This window comes from Ambystoma mexicanum, chromosome 2p, assembly GCF_040938575.1.
Source record: "Ambystoma mexicanum isolate Mex_15411 chromosome 2p, UKY_AmexF1_1, whole genome shotgun sequence".
Lineage (NCBI taxonomy): Eukaryota > Metazoa > Chordata > Amphibia > Caudata > Ambystomatidae > Ambystoma > Ambystoma mexicanum.
The window spans coordinates 1059321014-1059343441 of record NC_090923.1 but is presented as its reverse complement, the minus strand read 5'-3'; the positions used below and the strand labels follow the sequence as shown (position 1 = coordinate 1059343441).

General features: G+C 45.0%; 1 protein-coding gene across 2 annotated transcripts in view; it reads right to left on the bottom strand.

The window, feature by feature from the left end:
* POLA2 (DNA polymerase alpha 2, accessory subunit) overlaps nucleotides 1-22428 on the bottom strand; it is a 910834-nt gene that overhangs the window by 47546 nt on the left and 840860 nt on the right. For both annotated transcript variants that reach the window (XM_069644973.1, XM_069644974.1), the window contains one exon: nucleotides 18490-18596. In XM_069644973.1, coding sequence (XP_069501074.1) covers nucleotides 18490-18596 — 107 coding nt within the window. The remainder of the gene's footprint in view (nucleotides 1-18489; nucleotides 18597-22428) is intronic.

The following is a 22428-nucleotide window of genomic DNA, read 5'->3' as shown; positions in this document are numbered from 1 at the left end:
CGCCGGACATCTTGTTATGTGGTACACGAACATTTATTTTGTACTGGTCTTTGCTGTTTGCTTCTACTTTGGGGTTGGGGTTCACGTCTAATTATACTGTTGTGGTCTTAGGGTCAGGTGAAAAGTAATTGCTAAATTTGGTGCCTGGACACCACCATCACTTGGAATGTGAATGGGTTAAACAATGTGCTGAAAAGAAAGAAAGTCATGTCTTACCTGAATGATCTGAAAGGTGATGTGCGTCTGCTGCAAGAAACACATCTCGTTAAGGAAGACTTTGATGTTCTGAAGAAAGGATGGGTTGGAAGAGTATGGGTCAGCGTTTAAACTCAAGATCTAGGGGTGTAGTGATCTTGATTAGAAAAAACGCCCCATCAAAGTTTTAAAAAGATTTATTGTTGACGGTAGAATTGTTGCTATTCTGACAAATATTCAAGGAACGGAGGTCATTTTTTGTAGTGTATATTCACCCAATGTAGATGATGGATTCTTTTTCAGGAGGGTGGCTCAAGATAGAGGATCTGGGGTCAAGAAATATTGTTCTGGGTGGGGATTTTAATACAGTTCTAGACCATGATATGGATAGGTCAGGGTCAAGATTTGGCAGACCTACTGATCTGCACTCCAGGGCTCAGAGATCTTTTGGAAGAACATAGTTTAATGGATGGGTGGAGATTGGAGTATCCGATGGCCAAAGAATACACCTTTTTTTCAGGGGCACATATAACATATTCGAGGTTGGATATGTTACTAAAATCAGGCAGGGTTTCCGAGAATTATTTAACATCCAACATTGGAAATATAGTATTGTCGGACCATGCTCATGTTACCATGGATATGAAACTTGATTTTGCTTTGGTGAAGACTTAATACATGGAGGTTGAACACTAGGATGATATGGAGAAGATTGCCAGAGAAATAATTACTTTGTGAAGGAAAATTGTACTGGAGAAATTAGTCCTGGCATGGTTTGGGAAGCTTTTAAATGAAGAAAAAATCTGACCATAGACATCAGGAGTTGGAATCGAGTATTAAAGTTGTCTCAAATGATTGTGTCTAATCCTGGAAGTTCAGTTTTGATTCAGAAACTTAAACACCTGCGACTGGAATTGACAAACCTAATTTTAGATAAAGATAAAAAGTTCTTCCAACAGAAATGTACATATTTTGAGAAAGGGGAAAAATGCGATTGTTGGTTGGCATTTCGATTGAGGAAAAGAGAATCGGAAAGAACTAGTACTGCCGTCCGTGGACAGGAATTACAAATTACTTTCAAACCGAAAGAAATTAATAAGGTTTTTCAGACTTTTTACTCAGACTTATACAAAAATGAAACAAATGTTTCAGAGGATGATGAATTCCTGGCGGGATTAACATTTCCAAAGATCTCGGGAGTGGAAGCGGATTCTTTGGAAGAAGATATAACGCTGGATTAGGTGAAAAGCGCAATCTGTAGACTGAATACCGGTAGGTCTCCTGGACCTGATGGTCTATCTGTTGAATTTTACATATGGCTATCTAATTCTGCGCTGACCCTCTTGTTAGACATGTATAAATCGTCCCACTCGAGTAACATACTCCCATTTACAACACGACATGCAATGTTATCAGTTTACTTGAAAAAAGGGAAGGATGAGACTTTGCAGTCCAGTTATAGAACTATTAGTCTGCTCAATGTTGATAACAAAATATCGGCAAGAAATTGTTATGCACTATTTCTGTGGCTGCTGAGTCTACTGCGGACTCGGCAGTTCTTTCATTGGAAGCTGAAAAAGCCTTTGACAGGGTGAACTGGCGATTCTTGTTCAGACTCCAACTATATATAGAACCCCCCATTTCGAAAAAAAAAACGTATTGAAAAAGAAATTTGACTTTTTTTTCGACTTTGTTCTCGACATTTTGACTTTCGACATTTTTGTTTTCGACCAAATGACTATAAAACGGACGGCATATCAAACCTTGTAATTAAAAGTGATGCATCATCATGGGACGCTGCTCTTCATGCATTATTTTGTCACATTGGAATACATGGAATACTTCCCCCATCTTGGAAATCTAGTAACATCTTGACTTTTCACAAGAAGGGGGCTTGGGATGATCCATCGAACTTCCGAATGTTGGACTCCACATCTAAAATATTCACCCAAGTCCTTTTACATGAATTGAATACATGGATTGATGCAAAAAAGATTAATCAACCAGGATTTAGAGTGAAATCAAGCACCTCTCACAACCACCTCATTTTAAGCTCTGCGATTGAATATTGTTGGCAGCGGTGTAAACTGGATGCATATTGTGCATTCATCGACATTTCCGCCGCATTCGATACGGTCTGCAGGAATCGGTTGTGGCACAAATTAGATGAATGGGGGATTCCATCTGGTCTGCTTCGTATGTTAATGCTACTGCATGCTGACAACAGTTTGTGTCCGCCTTAATGCAGTGGGCAAACTATCTAAATCCGTGCTGACCCAATGTGGCGTAAAACAGGGGTGTATGATCGCGGCTATATTATTTAATTTATATCTAGCAGATATGTTTGCATCTTTTAATATTCATGCCGTCAACCCATAAAGATCAAGAATGTGACTCTGGGTTGGCTCGCATATGCAGACAACCTACTCCTGGATTGGTTTGCAATTAATGTTGAATGCCTTTGTTTTGTATGCAAATGCTAACGGCCTTAAGATCAATACTGCTAAAAGCAAAACGATGGTCTTTACACAGAAATTGAGGCCCAAGAGACTACATTAGACACCATCTAGTGAACCACTTGAGCAAGTTACATCCTACAAATATTTAGATGTAATTGTTGATGACAAACTAACATGGGACGTACACTGGGCTGATTTGAAACAGAAATGGGAGATATCACTCAATGCATTCAGTGCATTTATTGGTCGAAATAATGGCTATTGTGCATCAGCTGTTTTGTCTATATGTAACACCAAGATCTTGGCAATGTTGTCCTATGCTGTGGCAATTTGGGGCCAAAAGTTCAAAAAACGTATGATGTTTGAAGCAAAACTTCTGAGGAGGTTATTTCATCTTCCCCAATGTATAAGCGTAGAATATCTTTTTCTTGAATTTACAAAGGTATTTGGAATGTCTACATAACCCAATGTGTATTATTCTACCAACGTCTACTCACAATGTCTACAGATACAATCTTTGTTCCTTATATGAAGGCCTTTTTAAGCCTTGATGATACTATACCGATAGGCACAATTGGGGTCTTGAAGCAGACACAAGAAATGGCTATATGATGGTAGCAATACATTTCGCTCCCGCAACAAAATATTGGCTGAAGAGCAAAATATGCAAGTTTGCATTTCTAGATAATATGCTTCATCTTGAAAACTTCTCATCTACTAAAGACTTTTGTAAGCAGAGAGGGTCCAGAATGTCCACCCCTAAATATATTACTGCATACCCTAGTCAGATTATTTTTCGTACATACCTATTACTCAAGTTTAATGCATCAGTAGCTTTGTCACCAAAAAATAGGAACAAATTTGCTTATCAACATACATATTGTCGTTTATGTGGCAATCTTAGTGACGAAACAGTGTTTCACCCGATTACAGAATGTGAAAGTCTTGATTCTGTACGCATGAAATATTTTAAAGGATATAATAATGCAGTAAAGGTGACGGTCATGCCTTCTTTATGGTTGGATTTTATGCAAGGCAATGATATTAATTTAGTATACTTCATTTTCAGTTTTTATTTGTATCTGGTAGAGATTTTTAAATGGCTTCAATGAGCAGAATTGTTTTTATTAGATTATCATGTGTAAAGCTGAATGCATTTTATATGTTTTGTATGTTATACAAAGCCTGTCGCTATATGTATATATATTTAATAAATTGAAATACGTTAATTTTAATGTAATATAGTCTACCAATCCATGAAAGAGTCCTTTTAGTTGACTTCAAGGTCTTTCCCCCTTTCAGCCCATAAAGGCGGGAACTTCATGGAGATCCCCCAGTGCTCTAGGCCACTGTACCCCCCAAGTACCTAATAGAATCCCACTGGACCACAAAGGGGAACATGATGATATTTCTTTGCCCCTAACCTCAAATCTAAAGGCATAATGGTGGAATTGAGGAATTTCACTTTTAAAGTCCAGCAGTCCCATATGTCTCAATCTCTTTAAGCAGTTGTGGAATAAACTGCAAAAGATCCCATAAGTATAGCAGGAATTCATCTGCAAATAAGCCTATTCTCTCAACCCCCCCACCTGAAAGCCCTTTATAGATGGTTTGCTTCCAATGGCTTCTGCAAAGGGCTCCATGCCTCATACCTCTAGACAATGTAACCTTCTTAGAACGCACTCCATTTATCACCATCCTGTCTGAAAGGTTTGATTACAGTGCGATTATGCCATTTTTTTTGGTTCAGGTGTAAGGTTGTGTTCCCATAACTAAGTGTATGCCAACTTGAATATATTCTTTTGATTTACGCCATCCTTATTTTAGGTGGGTGCACCCTGTTCCAATACACACAAACACACCAATCCTTGTTTGGAGTTCCACTTCCTCCCTTGCTGCATCTAAACTCAACCAGTCTCCCTTTATTCCTTTTCTTTAAATACTCTCTTCCCAACTGCAATCGTGTGACCAAATTTGATTTTTTCAGTTTCATTTTTAGATTTGTATTCACCGCTTCAGTTTTGGCTCAATTATGCAGATTCCGGTTATGTAAGCTGGTTTAAGTCATGTTATATGACATATTATGTGATGTTTCATTAGGTCGTTTTAAATTAATGTAAAAGGGATTGAAGGAGCCATAAAATAGCTTGAGCAAGAATGTGGCATTAATCAGACACCTGATTAATTCATTTTATTGGCTGCAGTCAATGCCATTTTAACTCCAGCAGCAGGTCTTACTTTTAAGGAGGTGATCCAAACGTGTGCAAAAGAGATGCATAATGAGCATGCACTGTACAATTTGAGCTGTCGTGTAGAAAGTGAAATGGCACTCACGTCGTACTACGTGTACTGTAATGATGGCGCAGCAATAGAAATGGAGCACAGCCTGCTTTCGAATGACAAACAGTACTGTCTTTAAGGTGTTAATTTCACATTTTGAGCATGCAGGTAGGTGTGATCTGCTGCTTATGCGGCTTAGTTAATGCTAGCACGCTCTGCTTAACCGTCGAGCTTTGCAGAGTTATATTGAAGCATTTAGTAATGTGCGGGTGCAACATTGCTGTCTGCACGCCGAGGGCAGATGCTCATTTTTAGCTGTTTCATAGAGTGATTGGTGTGGTTTCCTAAACCAGTAATTTCTGTAACCACGTGACCAGATCGGGTTTCCTTTCAAATTAAAACAGAAATATAATTCTGATCAGTAGAATAAACAAGATTACCTAATGAAGAATCGGGGAGAAGGGCGGTGGAGAGAGGGGCGAAGAGTGGCATGGAGGCGTAAGGTGCCTCCCTCTTCTTGGCCAGCGGTTCCCCAGGTGTCAACGGGCGGCAGGTACTGGCGCAGCAGCAGTTGCGGGCGGTGGGGTCACCAGCATCCTCCTCAGTATCTCAGACACCAGTGTGTGTAGAGTTGAGAGGATGTCCAGTGAAAGGTCTCTAGGCAGTACCTGGAGTGTAGGAGCGTTGGGTTCTGTGACCCGTTTTCCTGGGGCCCCTCGTCATCGCCTCCATCGATGGTAGCCCTGTCGTCATCGCCCCCGTAGTGGGGTGAGCCTCCGGCGTTTCCCTCATCGTGATCGCCCTCATGGACTGTGTGGATGGAAATTATCTCATCCTTATCAGCCAAAGAAATGTCCGTACCTTGGAGGCCTTCAACGCCCACCCCCCTTTTTTCAGGTCCAGTGGGGTCGTTCTCGGGCTGAAGTCCAGCATCCTCTTCTCCAGGGTTTTCTCAGCAGGCTTGCGAGAAGCTTCCCTACCTGGAGGAAGAGACACCCTGGCCGTCAGGGTACCCTGTGGGTCCGCTTCTACGGCCAGCGAACATGCCACCACCTAGAGGGAGGGCGACTGTTTCGCATGGCGCACTTGGGCCTTCACAGAAAGGCTGGTCCCCATGTCCGGTTTGGCCTTTTCCTTCTGCTTGGCCTTCTCCTTCGGGGCCTTGTCAGACCCCTCATCTACCTTGGCCTTCTCCGTTGCGGGTGGGTCGGACATTGCATCCTGCCTGGCCTTCTCCTGCTTGGCCTTCTCTGGATTCTCGCTCAACTTCCCCGGGGTAGTTGACTTGCTCTTAGACGATGATCCAGAGTGGTGGCTGGAGATGGATGCAAATGACGATCGCACCCTGACTGTTGCGGGACCCGCATCAGTGGTGACCCTGAAGAAAGTGGTGCTTGGCCTTGTGTTGGGAGATGCATAGCCCTGGGTAGCAACCGGCGTAGAGGCCTCGGACTGCAGCCACGCTTCCAACAGTTGGTGTCGTACCTTCAACGTGCGCTTCGAGAAGTCACAGAAAAACTTGCAAACCTCCTCCTTATTGTAACGCTCACCTGATTCCCACGGAGGCGCGGGTCTGGGCCGGAAGCTGTCTGCGACTCGAAAAGTGATGTGTAGGACTCGATTGGCTTCTGGGGTCGAACCTCTTCGCACTGTGTGGCGGACTCGAAGAGTGAGATTTCTGCAGGCGAAAGAATATGGGGGTTAATGGTCAGGGTTGTCGGATGTCCCTCTCTCTCTCTCGCTTCCCAGCTTTTTCGTAGAGCCCCCCCCCCCCCGGGGTTAACGTGCTCACCTTATATAGGTGAATGCTGGGCTCTCCATCTGCGTCTGGTGCAGGGTGCCGTTGCCAGTTTCTTCACTGGTGTAACATAGGCCTCTTGAGTTCAGAGGATGGTTACCGTCGTTATCTTCACGAGCGGTGAGTTTCTGGACACCTTTTGTCCTTATAGTCTTTAATGCTTTTTCCCCTTATGTATTGCAGGGCTCCAGAGATGGGGAATGAATTGAAGCGCCTAGAAGTTCGTAAGTATGGCAAGCGCTTTAACTGTCTTTTTCCTTGCAGCTTAGTTCGTGTTACGCCGGAGCATTCGCAGGCGTTTTATTGCGAAGAGCGTGATGGACGTAAGTAAATACCTGTTTAATGTCTTTCTTTTGTCTTGCAGATGTTGATTTGCAGCGCCGGAGTTTGCGGAATACCAGTAAGTTGTTAATGAAGCTTTGTCTTCACAGGTGACGATGCGGAACGAAGAAATCCGGAATTTCCAGCGTGCCGGTGAGTATGAATGCTTTTGTCTTTGCAGGTGGAGATGCGGCGTGAAGAAGCGGCCGCCGCTGAGGAATCAGGTAAGTAAGCACTGTGTGTTAAGTTCGTCTTGCTAACCGGTTTCTGTTCTTTACAGATGCTGATGTTGGCTGGATTCCAAAATGGTAAGTAGAATTCTTGCAGGTTCAGGATCGGAAGATGAAGGGCCGGAGCAGACTCGGTGAGCGTTCTGCTGCAGATGCAGAATAACGCGAAGCACGCTTCATCTATCGGGTGTGGTTTAAATAGCCTAGGAGTGATGAGGCGTCTTTTCTTCCCCGGCCCCGCCTAGGTAAGAAAAGAGTTCCAGTTTCCAGAAGAGTTCCAGTGCTGTATCCAGGGAGTGGAGCTGCCCCACCCAGGTAAGAAAGTAGTTCCTGTTCACAGATGACTTCTAAGAGGCTGGTAAGTAAGCAGCATGGTCTGCTGCAGGTAAGTCCACCCAAGCACTCTCACACCTATTATGAGCCCGGCGCTTCCAGTGCCAGGACCAACGGTTTTGATTAGCCTGGTGCCACCGGCGCCAGGACAAGGTCCAAAAGGTCCCAGTGGGGACCGGCTGGTGCCTGGAATTAGGGTTAGTGGCCTGCTTCCAAGGACGTTGGGCTGGTCCTGGTGCTTGGAAGCAGTGATCATGACAGTACCCCCCCCTCAAGGCCCCTCCTAAGTGTGTCTTCTCCGGGGGTTTTGGCTTGTCGGGGTGATTCAGATGGAATTTCTTGACCAGACGAGGTGCTTGGACATATTCTGAAGGTTCCCAAGACCTTTCCTGGGGGCCGTAACCTTTCCAGTCAACCAAATAATACAACTGAGATTTTGGAGTTTAGGATGTTCTTTACTTCGAATTCAAGTTCTCCATCCACTAAAACTGGTTCTGGGAGTTCAGTCAATCGGGTTTCAGGTTGTACTGGTTTTAATAAGGAGACATGGAATACTGGGTGTATTTTCATATGCGTAGGTAACTCCAATTTGACAGCCACCGGATTAATTATGGCAGATATGCGATAGGGTCCAAGGTATCTTGGGATGAAGGTGCGGGGTCCTTTTAGAGGCAGGTGCTTAGTGGATAGCCAAACCTGATCTCCTACAGCGTAGTGAGGAGCCTCTTTACGGTGTCGATCTGCTCCTTTTTTGAATTGAGCTTTAGCTCTTTGCAGATGGGCAGAGGCTTCTTTAAGAGCACGGGTGATCTCCGAGTGCAAGTGATCCACAGCAGGTGCTTCTAATTCTTGGGGTGGATCCAGGTTAGAGGTTCTGGGATGGTGTCCGTATAACAGAAAGCAGGGAGTCTTCCCTGTTCCAGAATGAATCGAATTATTGTAAGCGTACTCAGCGATCCAAAGAATATCCTTCCAGGCGTTTTCAGTTTGTTGGAGCATGCAACGTAGATATCGTTCTAGAGTTTGATTTGTCCTCTCGGTTTGTCCATCAGTTTGGGGATGGTGACTAGTTGAAAGTCTTACATCAATTTGGGCTAGACGACAGCAACTGCGCCAGAAGTGGGAGATGAATTGACTTCCTCTATCGGAGACTAAAACCGAGGGAAAACCGTGTAGTCGAACAATGTTTTCTAAGAATTCTCGGGCCAATATTGAGGCTGATGGTAGACCCTTTAGGGGAATGAAGTGAGCCATCTTGGAGAATAGATCCACAACTACTAAAATGGTAGTATACCCCGAGCATGGAGGTAAGTCCGTGATGAAATCCATGGACAGGGTATGTCATGGACAGGGAGGGATGTCTAGTGGCTGTAATAGGCCGGCTGGTTTCTCTTTCTGGCTTTTATTCTGGGCACACACACACACCGCAGGAAATTACAAAGTCTCTAACATCTTTTTTCCATGACGGCCACCAGAAATGTCTTTTAATCTTTTCCATGGTCTTGGTAATGCCAGGGTGACCCTCCATTAGAGAGTCGTGGTAACAGGAGATGACTTGTTTTTGTATTTTCTCACAGGGTAAATGCAGTCGTCCTCGGAAATAAGGTAGGTCTTGCTCCACTGAGAATTCTTTCCCTTTTAATTGCCAATCTTGCAAATCGCCCGGATTTAGGAGTGACTTAACCATGGTCTTGATGTCTTCAAAAGATTGAACATTGACCAAACCCAAAATTCTTTGTTCAGGAATTATGGGTATTGGTTCTGGATTGATTAAATGTTCATCTACTCCCATCCGGGAAAGGGCATCTGCTTTTCCGTTCTTACTGCCTGGTCGATAAGTAATTATAAAGTCAAATTCTGCTAGAAACAGAGCCCAGCGAAGCTGTCTGGAGGACTGAGCTTTGGCGGTCTTTAAATATTGTAAGTTGCGGTGATCAGTCATTACAGTGACTGTGTGTCTGGCTCCTAGGAGATAATGCCGCCAGGCTTTAAAGGCCGATCTGATAGCCAAAAGTTCCTTGTCTGTAATTGAATAGTTGATCTCGGGAGGCGAGAACTTGCGGGACCAAAAGGCAACAGGATGAAGTTGGTGTGTGTCCGGATCTCTTTGTGATAAAACTGCCCCCCATAGCAAGACTAGAAGCATCCGTTTCCACGATGTAGGGGAGTTCTGGGCGAGGCTGTTTTAAAACAGGTGCAGAAATGAATTTAGCTTTTAAGTCCTGAAAAGCCTGTTCTGCTTCAGAAGACCACTCAAAACGTTTGTTCTTTTTCAACAGGGCGGTGATGGGCTGGACTATGCGAGAAAATTCAGGAATGAATCTGCGGTAAAAGTTAGCGAAACCTAACCTGCTCTGCACTCCTTTTACAGAGGTTGGTGAGGGCCACTTGATTGCATCAACTTTCTTTGAATCCATGTGGACTCCGTTAGGTGACAATATGAATCCTAGGAACTCGACTTCCGTTACGTTGAAAACGCATTTCTCAAGCTTAGCGAAAAGATTATGTTGTCGCAACCTCTCGAGAACCTTTTTAACGTGTCTCCGATGTTCCTCTTCAGATGATGAATAGACGAGGATGTCATCAATGTAGACAACAACACGCACATCTATGAGTTCTCTAAGGACATCGTTCATAAAATATTGGAAGGCAGCAGGAGCATTGCACAGTCCAAAGGGCATCACTTGATATTCGAATAGCCCGTACTTGGTGCGGAAGGCCGTTTTCCATTCATCGCCCTCTTTTATCCGTACCAAGTGGTAGGCTCCTCTGAGATCCAACTTGGTGTATATACATGCGTCTTTGACTTGGTCCAGGAGTTCAGGGATCAAAGGTAACGGGTATCTATTTTTAACGGTGATCTGATTCAGGGCGCGGTAATCTATGCAAGTTCTAAGGTCTCCTTCCTTTTTCGGAACGAAGAACAAAGCCGATGAAGCTGGTGATTTCGAAGGACGGATAAACCCGTTAGCTAGGTATTGGTCCAGGTATTGTCTGAGATGAAGATTCTCCGGTTTGGTGAGGGCATAAATCCTGCTGCAAGGAGGAGTTGTTCCAGGTATCAGATCTATTTGACATTCATAGGACCTATGAGGAGGCAGGGTGTTAGCTTGATCCTTCCGGAAGACGTCTTGGAATTCCTGGTATTCGGGAGGTAATTTGGGAACTTCCTCAGAAGAGATTGCAGCCAGAGAAACATCAGGCCTAGGATAACAAGTGGTTGAACACTCTGGAAACTGAACCGTCTTTGCTCGCCAATCGATCTGAGGATTGTGCTTCTCTAACCAAGGGTTTCCCAGAATGATCTGGAACTGAGGGGCCTTGATCACATCGAACACGATCTTCTCCCGGTGTCCATCTTGACTCACTAACGTCACTTCTTGGGTGGCATGCGTTACTGGTCCGGAGGCTATCTCTGTGCCATCCACAGTAGTTATGACGTCTTTTATTGCCTTAGGGACAAGGGGTAGATTCATCCTTGATACCATTTCATGGTCCACATAGTTACCGATTGCTCCGCTGTCGATGTAAGCTTCAATTGCATGCAAACGATCCGGACGTTCAGGACTAATGAGGACCATGGGTATGACGAAATGCGAGGTCACGGGACAGATCTTAACGCTCGGCAAGAGGACCTCTACTCTTGTCGGACGAGGTTGTATCCCTGCTCAGGATTTGTAGTACAGGTATCCGCGGCTCCTACAGTCTTCTTAGCTGGCTTCACTGGACAGTCCCGAAGAAAATGTCCTGAGTTTCCGCAATAGAGGCATAATTGCAGCTGTCTTCTTCTTTCTCGCTCTTTCTGGGTTAAAGGTCCTTTCTTCCCCCCTATTTGCATGGGTTCTACAGTGTCAGCTCCCTTATTTAAGGTCTGTGGTTTGGAAAACACTCGGGTATCAAATTTAGAACGATCTGCCTTCCTGTTCTGCAGTCTATGGTCCAATTGGACAACTAAATCAATATAGTCAGAACATTCTTGTGGAGGATTCACAACTTGCGCTAACACATCCTTGAGCTCTCCACACAGGCCTCTATAGAAAAGTGTTATTCTCTTGTCCTCGGGCCATTGTGTTTCCACTATGAGTCTATTGAAGGAGGCTATATAAGTCAAGAGATCTTGATTGCCCTGTCGTAATGAAAGAAGTTTGTTTTCCAAGGCCTGCCCCTGTGCATGTCTAGCAAACAGTTTCTCCATGCTGGATTGGAAGGCCTGAAAATCATGCAACACCGGATCATCCTGGGTGACTAAAGGTATCGACCAATCTGCGGCGCTACCGCTGAGATAAGAAAGTACAAAAGCCACCTTGGTCTGGTCTGTTGGAAATGCTGCTGGCCGACATAAGAAGTGTAGGCGGCACTGGTTGATGAATACTGCGAATTTCTTTGGGTCACCAGAAAAACGTTCGGGCGGAGCCAAGGGTACATTACCAGGCAGATTGATTTGCACTGGATTTGAAGATGATGCAGAAGGATAACTTCCTCCTGGAACAGGCAAAGGTGTCTGTCCTGCCTGCGTTTGTAACAACTGCCTAGCAAGGTCCTCTGTTCGCTCCTTGGAAATTATCAATTCTCTTCTTAGAGAGTTAGTTTCCTGACGAGCTGCATGCACCTCTGCTCTTAATTCCCCAAGCAACTGGGCTAGCTGATCGGTGTCTGAGGTTTCCATTGCGCCTGGGTAGGAGTTTTGTGGTGTGTTTCGCGTTCTGTAACGCTCACCTGGGCCGGAAGCGGTCTGGGGCCCGAAGCGGTCTGTGACTCGAAAAGTGATGTGTAGGACTCGATTGGTTTCTGGGGTCGAACCTCTTCGCACTGTGTGGCGGACTCGAAGAGTGAGATTTCTGCAGGCGAAAGAATATGGGGGTTAATGGTCAGGGTTGTCGGATGTCCCTCTCTCTCTCTCTCGCTTCCCAGCTTTTTCGTAGAGCCCCCCCCCGGGTTAACGTGCTCACCTTATATAGGTGAATGCTGGGCTCTCCATCTGCGTCTGGTGCAGGGTGCCGTTGCCAGTTTCTTCACTGGTGTAACATAGGCCTCTTGAGTTCAGAGGATGGTTACCGTCGTTATCTTCACGAGCGGTGAGTTTCTGGACACCTTTTGTCCTTATAGTCTTTAATGCTTTTTCCCCTTATGTATTGCAGGGCTCCAGAGATGGAGAATGAATTGAAGCGCCTAGAAGTTCGTAAGTATGGCAAGCGCTTTAACTGTCTTTTTCCTTGCAGCTTAGTTCGTGTTACGCCGGAGCATTCGCAGGCGTTTTATTGCGAAGAGCATGATGGACGTAAGTAAATACCTGTTTAATGTCTTTCTTTTGTCTTGCAGATGTTGATTTGCAGCGCCGGAGTTCGCGGAATACCAGTAAGTTGTTAACGAAGCTTTGTTTTCGCAGGTGACGATGCCGAACGAAGAAATCCGGAATTTCCAGCGTGCCGGTGAGTATGACAATGCTTTTGTCTTTGCAGGTGGAGATGTGGCGTGAAGAAGCGGCCGCCGCCGATGAATCAGGTAAGTAAGCACTGTGTGTTAAGTTCGTCTTGCTAACCTGTTTCTGTTCTTTACAGATGCTGATGTTGGCTGGATTCCAAAATGGTAAGTAGAATTCTTGCAGGTTCAGGATCGGAAGATGAAGGGCCGGAGCAGACTCGGTGAGCGTTCTGCTGCAGATGCAGAATAACGCGAAGCACGCTTCATCTATCGGGTGTGGTTTAAATAGCCTAGGAGTGATGAGGCATCTTCTTCCCCGGCCCCGCCTAGATAAGAAAAGAGTTCCAGTTTCCAGAAGAGTTCCAGTGCTGTATCCAGGGAGTGGAGCTGCCCCACCCAGGTAAGAAAGTAGTTCCTGTTCACAGATGACTTCTAAGAGGCTGGTAAGTAAGCAGCATGGTCTGCTGCAGGTAAGTCCACCCAAGCACTCTCACACCTATTATGAGCCTGGCGCTTCCAGTGCCGGAACCAACGGTTTTGATGAGCCTGGTGCCACCGGCGCCAGGACAAGGTCCAAAAGGTCCCAGTGGGGACCGGCTGGTGCCTGGAATTAGGGTTAGTGGCCTGCTTCCAAGGACGTTGGGCTGGTCCTGGCTCCTTGGAAGCAGTGATCATGACACTTATGCGTCGGAAGCAAGCAGTACAGGCACTGGGAATGCTTGTCTTCCATGTACAAATTCGCAAACCGCAGTCAGAGCAAAGCTTGAAGAGTGAAGCACTGTCCTTCTCGTCCGACATGATCCACGCAGTGTAGGCTGAAGATTCTTTTGGAAGCCTCCAAGAAGAACACTCAACGAAAACAGCCGTTGAGGGGCACTGAAAAAGCCGAAAGACTGATACCCTTTGGTCGGAAAGATGATCGATGGAGCACAAGGGCTTGATTGACCAAAAAATAGTTTAACTCTCAAAGCGAAAAACGCAGCAAAAAGCTCAAAGAGTGAAGCACGAGGACTCCCAACACTTGAACGTGTGGTAAAAATCTGAAGATGGCTACCAGAGGAGGGGCTTAGGTAGAGGGCAGTCATTGGCAGGGGGCAGTATGACCCAGAGCTCAGTGAATGGTTTATAGGAGAACGACAGATTAGAAAGAAACATTTCTTTTACCGAGGATTCCCAGCCTGACGGGGAAATAATCATGAGCATGTAAATCCATGCCAGACCCCATGCTGGAGAAGTAGTTAAGTTAGGATATGAGGGCAGCCTGAAATTTAGGCACAGACATCATTCCAGCTATGCTTGGCATACATATGTGCTGTTTGGCTTTCAAAAATACTTTGATAGAGATATATATATATGACTTGAAAGGTTCTCCCATTCTAATACTTCATAAAAATACATGTTTGATTGCAGCTTAAGTTTTTCCCATTTTCAATGGAAGCTAAAAGTGCCAGAATGTGGAGGAGTGTGTAAGCCTAACAAAAGGATTCTGGATTTTGTAAACGCGCCTTAAAGACTTAAAAACACACAGCATAAGAGTGTGTGACTAAATGACCTAACCAGTCTTTTGGGCTTCAGAAGGTGGGCCAGGGGGAGAGAGCCAGTTCAGGTACCTTATTCCAATGTTCTGTGGCTTCAAGCTGTACTGTGGTGCAGATCAAAGCAGGTTGGAGTGCAGCGCTTGATGGTCCAAGCAGCGAGCTCTATGTGGTTTGTGTGCAGCATTCTGGTTGTACAGATTGGATGGCCTACCAGGGTCGGTTGATTCGATATGGGGTCTATCAGTTCAAAGCTGTGACCTTGAGGATCTGATGCAGGGTTCGAAGAGGTGGCACTTTGAGTTTGTACGCAGAGGCGAACTGCTTTTTTTGTCATACATGCTATGGGCTTTAATTGGCACGATGTGATGGCGAGATGGTTCCACTGATGCAAAACCGCAGTGGTTTTAAGTTCAATCGGCTCCCCCTGGTTCGAGTGCTATGAACACAGTTTGATGCAGTGGAATAAGGATCCTGGCTGTCCTGGCTCTCCAAAAGTTGAGAAACAACCTGCAGGGACTCTGGGACAAGAGGAGCCCTTTCAGGTACTGCTGACCCAGCCTATGGAAGTTTTGGACCAGAGCAGCAGGTCCTGGTCCTTAGCAAGACTCACCCCCAATGTGCCCTGGGAGTGCATAGTGCGTAGTCTTCCTCTGCCTTGAAACACTAGCTGAGGGCTTTGGAACGCTCAAATCTCCCAAAAGAGGTCCAAATTAATACTTCAAGTTCTGGATGGTCCAAACATGAATTAAAAAGTGGCGGGAGAACCCCCTCGTTTATTGCTAAAAGGCCCCACAGTATTGGAGGAAAGCAAGCCTACTTCAAGGGGTCCAGTCCCTGTCCTTGCGACAAATGGTCTTTCCCTGGTTGCAGCATACCCAACATGCTTTGTGCTAAAGGAAGTGTGGGAGAAGGGAAGGAAGGAGAGGTGCAGAGAAAAACAAGGTGGAATACTTTCCCAACTGTGCTGTTACATGTTACCCTCCATAGGGGTTTTAAATGGTTTAGACAAGTCCCTGGCCCTGGGTAGGCCACTACACTTCCTGTGAAAACGGGCCTGGGTGTTTGGTGATTTTTGGGGCCAACCCGATTGGCTGGCCACAAAAACCATTTTTATAAATCCTTTAATGGGATTGGTGGGTTGGCAGATGCCAGCCCCTGTAAGTGAAGGTTCATACAATGGAACCCCTGTTCCTGAAGTCTGTGGTGCTGAAGGTCTGGAAGGTGAACAGCTAAGCTAATCTACAACAGTTTTTTTCACAGTTTCCAGCTGCTGTTGCACTTTCAGGGCCTCATCTGGCTAGAATGGCTGGCTGCAGTGTACTGGACAGATCTCAGATTTGGGTTTCTGGTTCCTAGGTGTCCATACCGAACTGCAGGTCCTCTTCATTTGCTGGGGCCAGGCCTCCTACTTTGGTACAGTTTTCCAAGCCATGTTACAACCGCTTACAGCATTTTACTGCCAGGTTCTTCCATGTAGTTTCGGAAGCTACTGGCGTCTGGAAGGGTGTTGAGACCCACCACGCCCCTCCAAATACATTGCCAAATCTGCTTGTCTGAGCCATCCTTGGTCGCTACCAACTTTGTCCTGCTGCACAGCTATTTTTCCTGTTGAGCCATCCACGTTTGCCTGCTTAGCAGCCAGGGTCACAAAATGGGCAGCTTCCTCTGTCCTCCTGGCGCAATCTCCATTGCTGATTTCAATTCTGGAGGGTGGGTCCCAATCCTTTGAAGGACAATTGTTGTGCTTTTGGGTTGGCATGGCGGCTGTTGGCTCTGGGTTCAGGATTTTGGGATTTCCTGGAATGGTGCTTTCAGGAATCAATAATGTAAGTACTTACCGCTGAGCCAGGAGTTGGCAGGTTATTCAAGTAATGTACCCTCTGAGGTCCTCATTGTCCACGGTAGTGCGGTCCGGCAGGGCACCTAAAACCACATTTCTCCATTAGATAACATTTGGGGCTTTTCTGCTTACTCCTTGTTCAGCTGGGTCTCAGAACCCTCTAAAGAATCTATTCTTCTAGGACTGGTGTCGCCTGTAGTCAAATGTTTTCTTCTGCGCACCAATGGGAAGGAACTGAGATGCGCGTGGCTTCTCATCAAAGCCACTTGTCAGCCTACATATTTTGTCCTGTGGGGCAGTTTTCTCAACACAAACTCCTACAAGTGACACTGCAAGGTAGTTAAATGGAATGTGGCCGTCACCCTGGATTTGAAGATACTTTCCCCGATTTACGAGGAATTTATAAATGTGTACTGCACTCTGGTCTTAGGTCATTTAATGTTTCACTGGGCTGCAGTTTCCTTCTGTGGTGTCTAATATGCCCTTGAAGGTCTAGGAGCTGTGACTAAAATATATCCTTGACTTGGGAAGCCCGCCTGGTTGCTGTTCACTACATATTTGTGCAATAACTTATGTGCCTATCTTGTATGGTATAATACTTCATTTATAGTGTATAGGAAACCTGTGCTACATTCTGTGTGGTACCTTTGGATCCTGACTGTTATGTTAATGTGAAAAGATATTTGTACCGGACACTATCACCACCGGAGTGGTCCCCTGGCGCTCTGGCGGATCTGAAAAAGGGGCTGTGTAATTTTTACTGTGTTATATTGTTTAGGGATCTTTTGTTATTTTACCTCTGGATAGCCCATATATTTAGTTTCTACCACCAGGTATAGGGCTTTTCATTTATCAAAGGAGTCAGTAAGGCCTTAACTGGCTATTTACTGTTTTTATATACACTATGCTTGCTGTGTTTTATATCAATGTAAGCACTTATTTTGAATATTTTGAGAGAGACTTCAGAAGTAAAGTATACATGTTTTAGCTTTACAAGTGTGGTGTATTCTTTTGTGGGGTCTGCTGGGATGGATTGTGCATCCCTGTTAGCCTTCCTCTCTCCTGAAGTTAAGCCTGACTGCTCTGCTAATCTTACAGCTGGAGAGTCTGGTCTTCGCTTTTGGGTGACTCCACGTTGTATCATCAGGTCAGAGGATTACACAGAACCTTCGAATTTAGATTTTTATCGAAGAAAATAATGCTCCTTTCACCTCCTCATATCGGTTACGAGTAACACACAGATTTGACCATTACAAGTCAATAGTGCAGCATAGACCAGTGTCAAACGCAGTGGTCCTGCTTACCTGAGATTGTCTCCCATCAGACGGGTGGGTGCCAAAATTGGTCTTGGGCAATGAAGAGGAGGCCCATATTCTGAGTGTCTGGACTCCTTTCACACCGTTATATGCCTTCACAGACCAGTCAAATTACTAACGGCACAGCTCTTTACATGCAACTGTTCACATCCGTTAGGCTCTTGAGTGCACCAGGTCCCTTGTGCTTAGCATACAGGAGCCCTGCTACACATGCTCGTTGAGGTCAGCTGATGTTGAAGATCTGAAACTTGAAGCTCTGGTTAGTTGCAACCGGAAGATTTTTCGACATTCAACTTCCGTTTGTGGGTTTAACTAGCAATGGACTATACCACTGCTTTTCAGCAACTCCATGCTTGGCTGAAACCAATAATACTGCCTCAAATGCATTATATCTTCATCAACCAAGCAAAATGTATTAATGCGTAAATATGGTTCACACCACACAATGCAACACCTATGAGCAGAAATAGTTATTTTTTCCGTATATTTCGCAATGAATATTGGACAATTTTCAACAATGCACTATTTCTCTAAACTAGTGGCAGCATTAATTAAAATCTACAGCCGCTCCCCTCCTTTCTAGAATGTGAAACAAATGCAGTAGATCTGTTGCAGTGCTGTGCATGGTTTCTTCTAACTGGTCTTCCTCCAAAGCTGCTGCCACCTGCCTTCACAATCAGTTTCAGAAATGTTCACCTGCCTTGGCCATTCTTGATCCTGGGAACAAAGTGGGGGAAAAGGAAGTAAAATGCACATACCTGCTGATTTCCTCTGCACCCATGTGAAAAAGCAGGTCAGTGGACGTTATACCAAACACCACACCGTTGATTTCTAAGGTACAGGGATCAGAAACGAAATGCACCCGCTGCATTGCAAAAAGACAGATAAAGGCACAGTGTCAAGTCTTTCACACTAAAAACTTCAACTAAACAGATAAAAAAGACGAGGTGTTTAACCAATCATTATAAAGGAGAACTAGCGAAGCAACATATCCCCTTCCCCGAGAACTCGAAATGTGCTGCTCAGGAAGTAATCCACTTAAAATGAGAAATACTAAAAGCATGAGTGAATGATACCCAATTGTAATCCATCGCAATCATTTTGATATAGAAAATGTTAAGAATATTAGCAATATATTTTCTTTTTTGAGTGCAGACCAAGGAGTGTGTTACAGCGGTCTTAGGGGCAGGGGGAAGACACGACAGTGATATCATGATTAAGTAAAGAAAACCAGAGCAACGGTGGAGATATCACTCCAGAAACTTGCCATAGGTCCCATAAAGTAGCCAAAGGACACTTCATATTAAGAAAAGAAAAGAGCACATTTAAGTAATCGGCTGGTCTGAAGGTACATAGAAAAGGTTGTACAATTTACAGTTCATCTGCATTGACAGCATTTAACTGGAGATGCCAGTCATGCAGAGACCCCAACTATTAAGTTTCACATAGCTGCAATACTACTGGTTTATGGCTCCATGATGTAAAAGGTGCAATGCTTTAAAACACCTTGGTAGCTATCTAGGTACACCAACTTTAAGTACTCCTCTCTGAAATCAAAGAATCATACTTTTTTAAATCGTGGAGAGGAAGTCATTAAAGTTAGCTATAAAACACTTGCTTTCTTACAAGGCCATGAAGGTGTGATAACAGCTACATTGGCTTATCTTGACCCCAACATGTTCCATGGTCAGCGAGTTTCGTTTTAAAATGGGGCTGTGGAGATGGGAACTGGGCAATTCTGTAGCTGTAACTTCTGCGATTAAAAAATAACAACTTTAAAGGTATGTGTAGAGATGCTTTGTAAACTGTGCGCGCAGTAGTATCAAAACCCCCAACATAATTCATGAATGTTTGAATAAAAGACTATTTGAAAGATCCACAGATCTCGAATGTAAGGAGAATTACTGAGCAAGGCTACAGAAGCCAACTTTGCTGTCGTGGTATCTATTCTTAAAGTTCATGGCCCAGTTTTTGCATTTCATAGCATTTTCAAATATCCTCATCTATCTGGCAAGCATATTTCTATCAGGGGCGTTTGTGGATGTGTTCTTGCTAAACCCCACATACATCTGGTAAGTAGCATGAAATGGCCAAGAACTCCTGAAGCAGAACACAAAAGAAGTCCTTAAATCAAATTTGCAATGTCAGGACACGACTGGTCCATGATAACGCAAGGACTTGTGGCGCTAGTACGCTGCAGGTTTTCCGGGCATGCTCTGTGTATGGAGACTCTTGGTGCTGCATGGGCAGCACGCATCAGAGGACTAAAGGAGAGCAAAGAGTACAAAGAGCACAAAGACCACCCCTTTAAGAGGTTACCTTAGCTTGCCACTACTGTCTCTTTGCCCAAACCTCATCACAACTCCTTTGTTCCTATAGTTGGCTTCTGTTTACTTGTCCCTAGCATTGCTATTCTGAAGTCCTCCATTGCCAGCCATAGCACAGCACCTCCTTTATCCCTGTAGCTCTGCAGCTCATGGAGTATTTAGACTCAACTTCCCACGAGTACCTCCCTTTCTCCAGTGCCCCATTATTTCACCAGAATCTTGCTTAAGAACCTGCCAGTCTTAACTTAGATTGCTGGTCCGAATTATGTCTCCTACTGGTTCCTTAGTTTCAACACATCCCTTGCCCCCCTCTATTTTCCAAATTCATTATTTTGACAAATTCTATATGCAACTATCTTTCTCAGTGGTGCTCAAGTCAACACTACCCTAAGCAGCTCCCTTCCAAGTTCCTTGTGCACCTAACCTTCCTCCTCATCTGCAAGTACGAGTCTGAAATGTCTTTCGGACAAGTCTGTCGATGTGTGTGTGGGAGGTGCAGCAGGGACAGATAGAGGATGGTTGATAAAAATAATGTGTAGTAAGATGCAATCTTTGCCTCCTAAAGAGTGGATGACATGACAAGTGATAGATCGGGTATCAGTGAAGTCGGACAAAGTGCAGCATGCAGGCCCTCACCACTAATAGAAGGCTTCATTTCAAGCTTCTCCTCACTGTTTCAGCACTCTAGCAAATCAGCAACCTTGGAATAGTGGTTCAAACGGTTTCAAAGGCTATATTCCAAGCTTGCCATTGAAATGGAGAAATTACTTACTGGTAATATTCTTTCTATCGATTCTTCGCTCGTTGATTCCTCATCAGATAGTTATCCATCCAGCGTCGGCTGCTCAGAAACATTCGACAAGGGTGTAGTATGACGGGACATGGACTCATCTTGACTCGACCATGCCACTCGTAGATTCCGGATGGCACTTCAGCCGTATATGTATTACGTCACCACACCCTGTACCTCGGTTCTTCACTCTCACCCACCCCTAGCTCAGCAGATATGGAGGAAAAAGTCTTATGATTCAGTTTAAAGACAGCTAAAAACAAAACCCTGATTCCTGAGGAACAGAACCATATTGGAAGCCACTGACAGTACTAATCATCATAACATCATCCAATTAGAAGAGAACAACCAGATTATAGCAGAAGACCACTTTCATAGCAGGGTATGAGGGGGGGGTGACGAGTATGTGGGAGAAGAATCCATAGAATGAACATTACCGGTAAGCAATTTCTCCTTCAGTGAATTGCATTCTTCCTCAGACTCCTCATCAGATAAGACTCCCAAAGCAGTACAGATTTCAGAGGAGGGATGAAAGCCCTCAGACAAGACAAGAAAGCTCTACAACAGCGCTCTGCCAAATCGAGCATCCAAACCACCTGCCACATCTAAGCAGTGATGCTTTGTGAACGTGTGCAGCAACAACCATGTTGCTCCGTGACATATTTCCTTCACCAGCACACCCCTTTGCAAGGTGGATGATAGCACCACACCCCTGGTCGAATGTGCCCTGATGTCTGGTGGCAGAGCCTTTCCTGCTTTTTGATAACTCTGCAGAGAATTATCCAGTGAGAGATTGTCTGTTTGGACACCGCCAAACCCTTCCTGGACAGAGAGAAAGCCACAAAGAGCTGGTTGTGTCACCTATATTCTGCCGCCGTAGCTAGAAAAGGAGCACCCTCTTAGGATCGAAAAACTACCAAATAAATGCTCTGGTACATGTGGATTCAGAAACCACTTTTTGCATGAATTTAGGATGTACCTTGAGTGAAGCCTTCTCCTTGAAAAATCATAGGATAGGAAGCTTGCAAGATAGGGTCTGTAGCTCACTTTCACATCTCGCTGAGGTGATTGCCACCAGGAAAGCTATTTTCAGGGCGAGTAGCCTGATAGGACATGAATGCATGGGCTCAAACCGAGCAGCCATCAGAAATGTTAAAACCAAATTTAGGTCTCAGTCTGGAGCCAAATACAGCATAGGCGGGAACCTATTTGCAAGGCCCTTCAGGAATTGGGTCATTACCGGAACCCTGAAGAAGGATCCTTAATCCAGTGATTTCTTGAACACAGACAAAGCCACCAGGTAGCCCTTGACTGTGCCTATCTGAAGGCCTGATCGGGCCAGTGACAGAAGAAACGCCATCACTGTAGTGGTGGGACAATGGTTCGGGTCTATTACGTTCCCTACACCACACCTCAATTTTCTCCACCTGCATGCATACAATGATCTCCTGGGTGGTCTGCATGCAGCCAGTAGCACCTCAAGAACCTCTTCTGAGAGGTCCCAATCATCATACCTCATCCTCTCAAGAGCCGCGCATGTAAGCAGAGGGATTCAGAGTTTGGGTGGAGCACAAAACCTT